General features: G+C 44.3%; 1 protein-coding gene across 11 annotated transcripts in view; it reads left to right on the top strand.

Moving 5' to 3' along the window:
• The window catches only part of Cacna1d (calcium voltage-gated channel subunit alpha1 D), a 315633-nt gene that overhangs the window by 203116 nt on the left and 100389 nt on the right, over positions 1-12128 (top strand). For all 11 annotated transcript variants that reach the window (XM_058582147.1, XM_058582148.1, XM_058582140.1 and 8 more), the window contains one exon: positions 9017-9186. In XM_058582147.1, coding sequence (XP_058438130.1) covers positions 9017-9186 — 170 coding nt within the window. The remainder of the gene's footprint in view (positions 1-9016; positions 9187-12128) is intronic.

Below are 12128 nucleotides of genomic sequence, written 5' to 3' on the forward strand. Positions count from 1 at the left end.
TTCTGTCCCTCCATGGATATTATCTGCAAAGAGCCTATCTTGTGGACTTAATGCTGCAGTCCTGATCCCCAACCCAATTCTGGTCTGTTTGCCTCATGCAGACAGAGCACCCTTTGGAACTAACCTGAGCTAAGCCAAATCATTGAATAAAATATAATTTTTTAAATTTATTTTTACTGTGAAACATTACTGCTGTTTTTTTTTCTTTTTCAACAAAATACCTAGTTTCCTTGAGCAGAAACTGAACCTGTGTGCTTCCTTAAAAAATTACATTTATATAGGGATGTTTTTTGAAACATATTACTTTTTCATTCTGTTTCATTTCCTTTATGTCTGTATAGAGGAAATAATTTAGGTCTAAAGAAGACTGGCCCCCACTGATAACAATCAGTGAGTTATTTTATAAATGCTGCTTTTTTTTTTTGGTGAGTTTCTGTTTTACTAGAACTTTTTTTTTTAGTCCTACTGGTGAGTGTGTGAGTGTGTGTGTATAGATAGCAAAATGTTAGTTTGCCTAAATTTTATTTACGCAAGCTTGGTTCAAACAAATACCATTGCAAACCAAGAACAAACCCCATGTCTAAATCAAGATGATTTTAGTTATTCATTTATTTGAGGGGCATTTGAGAAATAAAACTCTACGGAGCAAACTGCATGTCATCCTTTTGCATTTGTTGCACTTTGATTTGCGTGCAACAGCGCAATGCGGACTAAGTGCTCTCTGATAGCATTGCCTGAGTTAGGGGTTCCAGAGCTCTGCATGTCAGGGCCCATAAGTCCTGATAACATCAGGGTTTGGAGGTTGAGTCTCTGTAAAGCTTGGGCCATGTGCCCAGGCCTAGGGTCTCCATCTGCTCTCCTGGAAGGGAGGGAGTCTCTCTGGAGTGGTCACTTCTGAGGAGGAGTGACAGAGAGCAGTTGGGGGATGAGTAGAAAGTGTGTGGAAGCTTTTCTCTATCCCCAAGTTGGTATTGTGGACGAAAATCAGGAATGTGGAAAATAAGGGGGTGCTTTCTGCCCTGCTTCTCCCCCCACTTCTGAGCAGTGAGTGTCCACTTATACATCTTTTCCCTTTGGACCAGGAAGACATGAAGTCAGCAGGCCCATGGAAAGGGTGCTTGTTTTGGCACCTATCGGTAGCCCAGTTGTACTGTTGACTGGGCATATGATGTGGGACTAGTACCTTGTTGCATCTCAGTGTTGGCCTTTGTGTGATGGACATGAAAAGCCTTGGACTGCTTGTCCCACACTGAGATGATAAAGATGCTTTGAAGACTCTCATATAAATCTAAATGAGGTTCACTTCTGATATTGTTAGAGGGGACATGGCATAGACTCAGGCTCTCCTGCTGAAACCCATGTCATTTCCCGCAGCTGTGCAGCCTCCAATTCTGCCCAAGCTGCTGTTGGTTATCAGCTGGGATGCAGGGCTGGTGCAGTTATGGGTGAAGGACTGCTTAAGGGGCCATGGCTCAGGCTGCTCTGGTTTTAGAGGCTTTTGCTGGTTCTGTTGTGTTCATCTTTCCCACTTAACAGGTTTTACACAGGGCCATGTGAGTGTCAGGGTTGGGGTGTACCGCGTGCTGTAGTCAGTACCCCTTCATAGCCGTTTCTCCTGAATGCAATTGGTCTTTAGGCTTCTTAAGTGTTGATGCCACCAGATTTCATCTGCCAGATCTAAGAGGTGCCAGATTGCTATTCAGGGAAAGGAGCAAAAGGGAAGAAGGGACCACTTCACAGCAGGCAGTCTGAGTCACGGGGGAGGTAAGAGATGAGAGCCACCCTGCAGCTGAACACAGCAGAGGGTAGTCTGTTGGAGTGCTCACTGGCATGGGCAGAGGGGATACCTGTGGCTTGGCAAAGACAGACCAGAGCATCCTGCACTGTAGCTTCTCTATCAGTCCATCTCTACCAAAGGTCCCCATCTTCACCTTCTGGGGAGGTTGCTGCAGCCTAAAGTAGCTAACTCATCTTTGAAAAGTCTGAACTGTTAAAATTGACCTCTTGACATTTAAATTTCTCTCGGCCATCCAGCCTGCCCTGTCATTCCTTTCTGAACATGTAGTCAAGGAACGTTCCCATGATAGATGGAGCCTTACTTGGCCTGGGAGGGAAGGTTCACACTGAGATGACAACACTGGTGTGCCAGACCTAGGGGGCTGGCATGAAAAAGGCAGAGGTGACAGTGACCATAGACTGGGGGTGGTTGGGTCAGCAGTGACAAGCCTCATAGGTGCTTTTCCAGATCATGGTGTAACAAAATGGGGATTTTATGAAAACTCTTATTTTTTTAACCATATTTTATAGGTGTTAAATATAGCCCATCACCAGTGTTTTCTGAACACTTTTTGACCTCTCCACCACCATTTTAGCCTTCTTTTGACCTTGTCATCATACATCACATGTATAAAACCAAGCTGGTCGTGACGCTCTCCTTTCCAACTTTGCAGTTCCCCATTGCCTACAAGGAAGTGATCCAGGCTCCTTGTTTTGTATTTAAGGCCCTTCCCAGGCCAATTCTAACCTATTTTTGGTTCTCGCCCTCACTCCCATACATCTGCCTTCTTCTTCCATTGTCCCTGTCCTATGTGTCCTTGTTAAGGTACTTAGGGGAATTCAGCAGCTAGATGGGCTTGTGTACCTGACCTCTGTGAATCTGTTTCCGTACACTGTGGGTGGTAGCATTCCTTCCCTCCCATTTCTCAGTGAGGATGGGTGAAGGCTCTGAGCTGGACTCTGTATGAAGGCAACATTGCATTGTAGGAGAGGGCTTGACTATATCCCAGGAAACAATGTTCTGGTGATTCAGTGGTGAGCAGAACCCCTTTGTGATACTGTCTTGGAAGTCAGGATCGGGCCCTTGTTCCCCCAGTGTTGAAGATTAAACACCGGAAAACACTGAAGCAAGCATAGAAAGCAAGTTTTATTAGTGAGAGAGAGACTTCACCTGGAGAGAAGTGGACCCAGGGCTGGGTATCTGTGGGAGGGTATGTGTCCTTCCCCTTTCTATATCACAGATTTCCTTTCTTCCTCCTACCACCTCTTTGTATCCTGCCTTGGTGCCCAAAAGGTGAGAAAAGAACCCAACAAAAGTGCTAATTAGCAACTTTTTTGTATTGAGAGGACCGATTCCCTGGAGGTGTTAGCAACTGGTTGAGAAGCGGAAGTGCTCTGGAGGTGTTAGCCTCCCATTTCCTTCTTTAATAATTAGCCCCAATCTTCTGGACCCTTCATTCACCATCTACACTGACTACCTGTCATTTGCCCATGTCTCATTTGGATAGGGTAGCTATGTGAGTCTTGAGCTGGGTCTTGAAAGGTGAGCTGGAATTCCAAGATGGGATAAGGCTGGTACATGGACTTCTGCAGATGGAAGTGTGGGGAATTGAGACAAGCCGCCAAAGGACAAGATGTACCTTGAAAAGATGGGGACTAAAGCTAGAATAGCAGCAGGCAGAAAGCTGGAAGGCATTTGTCCTTGATTCTTGAAGGACATGATAAAGAGCCAGGAGGCATTTTGAGCAGGACACCACCAAGATGAAGACCAGGTCTGCAGCAAGTTTTCTGGATCAGAGAGGGAGGCACAACCTGACCAAACACTGTCACAGCTGCCTCAGTGGGTGAGGTGCATGCCGACTGGCCTGTGGAAGACACTGAGTAATTGTCCTGTTGAGCTGTCAGGGAGATTCCTTACTGAGTGACTGCTTCTTAAAAATAACATGAAAAGGAAGATTTCCAAACCACTTAGAGACAAGAAATCTACTACACGAGGCCTGAATTGATAAGGAGAATGGCGGGCTGGAGGTAGAGGCTGCACCAGAGGGCATGTCTGGACTTAGGCACTCTGTTTTGTGTTTCTGGATGATCCCAGCAATCATGGTTGCTCTGTCCTGCAGGATCATATTCTCAGCCTCTTGAGGAGTAGTGCCCATTTTGTTGTTTGTCTTTGTTTTTTGTACACACTCTTCCTCCATGCCTGTTTGAACTGGCTACTATGGGGAAGACAGAGTCATTGAAAGAAATATAATAAGAAATGAACTACATTGTACATTCCCGCAGGGAGCTTCCAATCTAGCTGGTAAGCCAAAATGGATGTATAGGACCATACATTTGCAGTTGATTAGTACAGTTACATTTTGTAAACATAAATGTTTTTCTCTTTGGAAATAATTTCAAACATACAGAAAAGTCGCAAAAATAAAAATAATGTAGAGAAAAATCCTTATACCTACTATTCTAATTCACCTATTATCTCATATATGTTTTCATTCATAATTTTATCTCATTTGCTTTTTTATTTACTATCTATATGGGGTACAGACAGGTTTTTGAGAAATATTTTATAATTCATTGCTATTCTTAGTTATTTTAGTGCTCAAGTTTTCTTAGGTTTGGCAGTAGAGTCACTCCCTGAGCTCCTGGCCTCTAACCAGCATGTTTTTGTTTTTGAGCACTTGCTGTTCTTCATCTGGTATCTACCTGGCCCAGTCCTGGAATCAGCCATTTTTTTTTCCAAAGACCCCTGGTTCCTTTTAATGAGAAATGTCATGAGAGACCAAGTATGCTCCTATCTGCTGGAGTTGCTTTGTCTCTAGGTGCTTTCAACAGAGAGAACTAGGGCATATGAATTTCTTTACTTGTACACATACTTCTATTGATTCATATGCTCGTGTATCAATATCTTGTTAAAAATCAGATATTGGGCCTTACAACAAATATTTATAAACCCTGAGTTCCATTCCAGTCCACCCCTCAGATTTCTAGGCTTCCTCCATTCTGTGTTTCTCTGTCTCCTTTCCACAGTGAGAATTCTGGTTCTCAGCAACATTAACACATTTACTCATCTGTTAAATCCTGTCATACCTCTAAAATAGTTTCAGATTGTCTCATCCCTATCACTACCAAAGACAAAGAACAAAGCAAAACAACAACTTAAAAGAGCTCAGCATTTGTTTTTCTCCTTGCACCAGTCCTGCCCAAGACAGTGTGCCAAAGTTTGTAAGCCACTAGAATTAGTTTTGTCTTTCCCCTTCAGGACAGTTATGGTATTTATTTGAAATACTGTCAGATTCATTTTTTTTTCAATCCACTTTCAGTTTATGGGTATTTTCTCTCCATCTCATCCTTATTGATAAAGGACGAGAAATATAAGAAACTAATTTGAAGAACATAAACATATTCCAGAAGTCAAAACCACAGAAAAGGATACACTTAGAAGTATTCCTCCATCCTTTATTCCGTCTACCCTATTGGTCCTTGCCTCTTGTTTTCTGCTTCATCCGACAGATATACACTACAGAATATGTGTTTCTTATTTTCCCTTCTTTCATGCCCTTTTCAAAAGGGCAGCATACAGTTTGCACATTTTTGTCCAAGCACTGATGTGAATTTTTCTGTCAGCTGGACACACCAGAACCAGACCCATTCTGATCCAGGATAAGCAGGCTCCTAGCATGAACAGTTTTTGGAATTTTGAATCACTTGCAAAAATCTAATCATTTCTGCTAATCTTTGTTAAATGTTTGCAGTAGTGATGGTTATTGAACCTCTTAGTCATGAACTTCTTTAGAAGATGATGAAATTCTATGCAAAACAGAGTGCCTTTTTTTCATCATCCACTGAGGTTGATGTAAGATGAAGTAGACTTGAGGCGAGAACAGAAAGTTTATTATGGTGGAAATGAGTTGTTTGCAACAGAACAGAAAGTGGTGCATTATTGATATGTGTATTCTGGCTCATCAGTCACTGTGAGCCCTAGGATCCCATGCATCCTTCTAAGCATCTCCCAATTCTGGGAGGATCATGGTAGCTGAGAACCCATTCAAAGCTGTTCCTAGTTTTCCCCTTTGGTATTTGAGAAGGGTCTCCCAGTTACCTTTTCAATTTCTCTTAGGCCCCGATTTAACAACTAAATATTATTCATTTGAACTTCACATTTTTACCTACAATGCTTTGTGTATTTTGAAGTATCATCTTACTGAATAGATCTTACCTAACCTTGGTGGAATAATAGAACAGGTATTATTGTGTCTCTATTTCAGCTCAAAAAATAAAAGCTCAGAGAATCTAGACCTTCACACTCAGAGCCATAAGTGGTCTAAGATGGCCAAGGGACACCTAGGTTTATCACACAAATCCCACTTCTCTACCCTGCCTTGTAGGCAACAGATTGATGCCATATGGACCTCGGTTCTGTCTAAATCAGTAACCCGTTACCTACCTTCTAGGTATTGGGCTATTCAGAACTGTCTGAAATCAGGTGAGAGGATCTATATAAACAGCTTTGTTAAATGAACTTTCATACGGTTTTGATTTATTTTTTAATTTTTTGGTACTTAAAATTGAACCCAGGGATTCTTTACCATTAAGCTACATCCTCATACATTTTTTTTTTTGAGATGACATCTAAGTTGCTGAGAGCCTCTTTAAGTTGCTGAAGCTGTCCTTGAACTTGCAACCTTCCTACCTCAGCCACCCAAGTTGCTGGAATTATAGGCATGTGCCCATCATTTAAATAAATGGGCCATAAACCAGGACTTAGAACAGTTTTTTTTGTGTGTTTATTTTTTATTGATTTTTTTAAAAAAAATAAATGACAGTGGAATGCATTATAGCTCTTATTACACATATAGAGCACACGTTTTCATATCTCTGGTTGTATATAAAGTATGTTCACACCAATTTGTGTCTTGATACATGACTTTGGATAATGATGTCCATCACATTCCACCATCATTACTAACCCCCTGCCCCCTCCCTTCCCCTCCCACCCATCTGCCCTATCTAGAGTTCGTCTATTCAATTTTTATTCTCAGGAATTTTAGTAGCTAGTAGGGTTTTACTCATGTTCACTTAACAGCCTAGAATATGCAACAGTGATGCAGCTTATTAGAGAAGGATTTTTATAGTTCTAATATAAACAAGTACATAAAATATGACAGCGAAGCAAAATTTCATTTTATAAAGTCTTCAAGCCTTACAGGGTAATTCTTCCACTATCTTTGTCATTTTTTCCAAGAATTCAGATCAGCTGTGAATCCAAAATAAGAATACCCTACTTGTATATATAATCCTCCCCATTTAGTATACTAAGTCCAGAATCAAAACATGAAAAAGATTTGTGCTGGGATACTTTTTGATAAATGACAGAATTGAGGGCATACCTGCTCTTCACAATGAATTTCTTAAATTCTTAAAACAGATTATATAATGAATTGTCCTGTGGACACATGACATTCCCAGTCTTCCTGCTGTTGCCTCAGGATGTGAGTTTGGCTTGAATATGACATTTTGAATTTCAGAGTCTTTGGGTGAGCTCAGCCAGAGCCGAGTTATGCATTTCATATATCTTGAGAAGCCCAGGAAGTCTAGAAACCCCAGACCATTCTCTGGTGTATAGTTTGTGTGAGCAATAAGACATTGCCCTCCAAATATCTTCCTTTTTGAGATGAAAAGATGTCCTCTCTGGGATGGAGTGCCTTTGGGTGGGGAGGTCAGAGTACAATCTGCTCACCTTCTCAGCCCCTGCCTGGTGCCAGCCATCTGTGAGCTGACTGCAGGATGCCCACAGCCTTGCTTTCTTCCTCACTGCCCAGAGGGTAGAGTGGAGATGGAGCAGCCCTACCAGGGCCAGGGATAGGTTCGGAGGTCCAAATGGTGGGGTGAGTGGGATCCTTTCTCATTGTGGGGAGAGGGTGGCACCTTGGCGAAGATTCTAGTTTCTTATCTGAAGTATGTGTGTCACTGGGTGTTCAAGTGTCTGTTCAGCCTCTTGAGGAATTAGTGTTTGAGGCAAGGGTATGGAGAGAGAGAGAGAATAGGGGTTTAGCTTAATGAAAGCAAGTCACGTTCCCTTTTGTCACTTAGCAAGTCCCTGAAAGGGAAATGTGCCGACTTTGAATTGGAAGGCAAGTGGGTAGGAAGGCGGCAGTAACTGTGTCAGAATCTTGGGATCTGTGTGCAGAAACTTGGGATCTGTGTGCAGAAACCTCACCTGCTCTCCTAGCAGCTTTTTAACTGTAAATACAATTAAATTCCATTAACTTACATATTTTGGCGCCTGTAACAACTCACAGTTGGAAATGCAGATGATTCCTTGTTTATAAAAAATTGGTAATTGTCCACCTTGCTCTGACTTGCCTGAGCAAGTGTGGAGTTTTATGTACATATGTAGATACAGGGTTTCAGATACAGAAGGCAGAGTAAACAGCAAACACTTGGAACATTGGCACACCTGCCAAAGACTTTCCAGGTCGGGTGTTCCCATAAATGGGCAACAAATTGTATTACCTCTTCGACTCCTATGGGGAAAACTTTTAGGGAAAGATTATGGTGAGAATCAGGGGTTAAGAATAAATAGTGCTTTACTAGTACTTGAGTTCCTGCCTGGGAATGGAGAACTAGGCTGCGAGTTGGGTCTGCCTGGAACCCTGTTCACTGTTCTGGCCTGAAGCTGCAGGTGGTAGGGATGGGAGCCTCCTGTGGTTTGTGGGGAAGGGCTGCTTCCCTGGCAGGGCTCTTGATTGGGATAGAGGGTCAGCACACATTATAAATGCAAAGTTTTGTCCAAAAATATTGAAGAAGCCTAAACCAGGTACTGTCTTTGGCCTCAGCTTGGCCTACTGGGGTCCCTTCTCTTTGAAGTGCAATGCCAGGTATCAGGAGGCTGTGGGGAAGGAGGTCATCTCTGAGGTGAGGCCCCTGGTGGGGAGTGTCAGAGGTCTGCCATAACAGCACATGGTGCTTCTGGCCTGGGTTCCTTAGGATCACTGTCATCCTGAATAACAAATGATGCATGTGTGTCGGTGTGGTCTCTGCTACTCTGACCCTCACAGTCTTGCTTAGGGAGACACTGTCTTCTGTCCTGTACACGTGTGTGGCTCCATTGCTGTGCTCATGTGGCTGTGCTCAGCACTGTGTGTCCTGCCACAAGGCCATTGTGCAGTGGGGCAGACAGCTCATGACGTAGGTCCCCAAGGATGTCCTGACGGGTGCTTGTTCTCTTTGGCTCCCTCAGAGAATTCTCAAAGGAAAGAGAGAAGGCTAAAGCGCGGGGAGATTTCCAGAAACTCCGGGAGAAACAGCAACTGGAGGAGGATCTCAAGGGCTACTTGGATTGGATCACCCAGGCAGAAGACATCGATCCTGAGAATGAAGAGGAGGGTGGAGAGGAAGGCAAACGAAATAGTAGGTGTTGCCTTTCTTGCTCCCGGCCGGACCAACCTGACGTGCCCTTCAGTCACCCGCAGCAGGCCCTCCCTGCCTCTGACCTGTCTGCACGCGGGATGGTCTCCTCCCAGCCATGCTGTCCCCTCTGCCTGCACAAATCATAGAGGGAAGAAATGTGTTTGTGTCAGCTTTGGGTTTCTGCCTGAGTTTGGGGTTTAGATGTGTGTTTAGTAAGGTGGCTTTGTAGTTGAAGAGGATCAAACACTTATTCTATGGGCCTCAGAAATTTCGTGAGTCCATTTCTGCATGGGCATGGATCAGGGTCTGCACTGAACATGGCTTTTCTCGCCTGAGAGTGAGCAGTATCACTGGACAAGGATTTGAAGAGCAGGGTACCCCTTGACTCTCATGTTACCTGGAGTGGCTCCCCACCTGTACTATCTGTACAAAGCTGAATGCTGACATCGGGCAGTTCATTGTGCCAGGCAGTTGTTAAAAGGCCTGTTTCACAGTCCACCTGCCTGGAATCCCACACTGAGACACTAGGTGCTCTGAAGTGATTTCTACAGGATGCAAGGCCCGATAGCCAGTCAACCACTGGAATTAATTGCCATTGTCAACCACAGTGTCTCCTTTGCTATACACTTTTCTCACAGACATGCTCTTGCTCTTCCATTTGTGCTCTGGTGAAGGTAAAAATTGAAATCCAACAGTGGTTTGACTACACTGCTTGTGATTTGTTTCAAATCCAGAGTAGTTGAAAGTAAGGACTGAGAACACATTTCAAAGGTACGTGTCCATTGAGAGGCATAGGAAACTGAGTTCAGTTCTACCTTTTGTAAAAGATGCTAAGATGCTACTGAGATGAGCCTCTTGGGGTCGTAGTTTGTTCCCTTTCTAGAAAGGGAAGGCCTGCTTACAAATAAATGCAGTGGAAGGAGCCAGAGCCCCAGGGTACTCAAGGAGACAGATGTACTGCAGGAACTAGGAGGAGGATCTAACATAGGGCCGGAACATTTGACCCAGGCCTTGAAGGATGGATCGATCTGAGGAATGACTGTTCAGTACTGACTCAAGGGAACAACAAAAGGTGAGCAGCAGCCAGGCTCAGGGAGGGTGGGATGGGCTCTTGGGCTAGAGCACAGAGGGTATGAAGGTCAGGGTGAGCCAGTGGGAAGAGTAGGAGAGGCAGATTTGTGCATCTTCTGTAGGCAGCAGCACGTGGATACCCTGGCTGAAAGGACTCTTGACTGAGATAGCCTTTATGCTTCTTCTAGTCTGGGACTCTGTGAGTCTATGCTCTCAGAGAGGGTTTGGTATTATCCTGGGTTCCTACTACTGACTAAAACCTATGTGCTGACTGGGGGGTTAGTAGAGTGCAGGTCACCTTCTCTGCTCACCTCTCTGCATCTACTCAGATGCAGGAAGAAGCCAGGGCTTCAGTCCTTGAGGATTAGGAAATGGCTTCCAGGAGACCGGGAGGATTTATAGAGCTGATTGTGTTTGTTGAATACCAGATTAGAGTGGATAAATGAACATTTGAGTTCCAAATTCAGTGATGTGTCTACTAGGTGATTAGATACAGAAGAGTGTGGGCATATCTTCAGCACAGTTCTCTGTGAGTTACTGAGCCAAATTGAACCCTGTAGCCCTTGTACCTGCAGTATTGCTGGCAACAAGCTGTCCAGGCGAAGCCTGGGGATGCCTACTCGGCCTTCTCTTCATTTATAGACTGTGGCTTGGATCCTGATGTGGGGAGGCCCAGCAGCCACCTGCTTCATCCACCCCAGAGAAAGTGCTGTCCCTCTTCTCTGAAGAGCACCTTTCTTTGCTAGTTTAGGTATATCCCATGGGGAGCCAAGTGAGGCCATCCCAGGTGCTGATGCCTGTCATCTCTTTATTGCTCCCCTAGAACTAGCGATCTAGATTTTAGTGCAGTTAATGTCAGTTGTGGTGGAGTCATTTTCATGGTCAGTGTCTTGATCTGTTTTCTGAGGTCTTGTCTTCTGGTAGTCCTGAGGGTTCACAATTTTATCTGAGCCAAGTATTTCCTGCCACTGTCTGTAAAGAACCTACCTATGGGATGACCAAACCAATGCCTTTGCCTTTCAGAGAAGTTACCATTGGAGGGAAGATAGAGAAGGCAGTGACTTATTACAGTACTAAGGGTAGAAGTTGTCACCATAATCAAGGAGCAGCAGCAGTCTGCTGTACAAATCCAGAAGGCTCAGTGATGCTGGCTGGCATGAGTGGGTGGGTGGGTGGAAATGCAGGGAAGAGGTAGCATCCTCACTGAGCCCTGAGGGATATACATCCTTTAGCTATAGAAGGTGAGGTGGAGTGGGGTGGGGGCGGTTCAAGCTAAGGAAATGAGACAAAGAAGGCGTGGAAAATAACAAATATTCAAAGCCCTTCAGTGCATTACTTTGTTTCTTTCATTGATAGTATTACTAAGTCCTTGGAAAGTTGCATATCTTCAGAATTAACCAGAACTGGGTCTTACAAGCCCATGAAGCTTCAGTGTGTCTGCAGAACATCAGAACTATGGTTTCTGCTGTGCACAGTGATGTGTGACTCAAAACGATTAGCTTAATGTTTGATCTAGAATTGCAAATATTTCTTTGGCGCACCCTTGTTCTTTGGTGAGCTCTCTTTCCCAGGTGCTGGGGTTTCCTGCAGAGTGAGGCTCATGGTGTGTGATGCTTTCCCGAGTTGTCAGTTTGCCAGAGCCTCGGTAATGAGGGTTTGAAATGCACAAATCCTAGGCTGAGGGAAGCGTGTTGAGATCTAACTGACTTGAGGGCACCACGTCTCCTGATGAGGAAGAAGGGGAGCCTCCCTGATTATAGAACTCATTACCTCAGGATTTCTGAGGAAGTCAGTGCTGGTGGGGTTTCCCTGGGGCCCCCCAGGCTTGCCAGCTGCTTTCTTTCTATCACAGCCAGAAAAACACAGGGGGC

The sequence above is a fragment of the Marmota monax genome, unplaced genomic scaffold (assembly GCF_021218885.2).
Source record: "Marmota monax isolate L192 unplaced genomic scaffold, Marmota_monax_Labrador192_F-V1.1 WCK01_AAM20220418_F8-fsc00042, whole genome shotgun sequence".
Classification (NCBI taxonomy): domain Eukaryota; kingdom Metazoa; phylum Chordata; class Mammalia; order Rodentia; family Sciuridae; genus Marmota; species Marmota monax.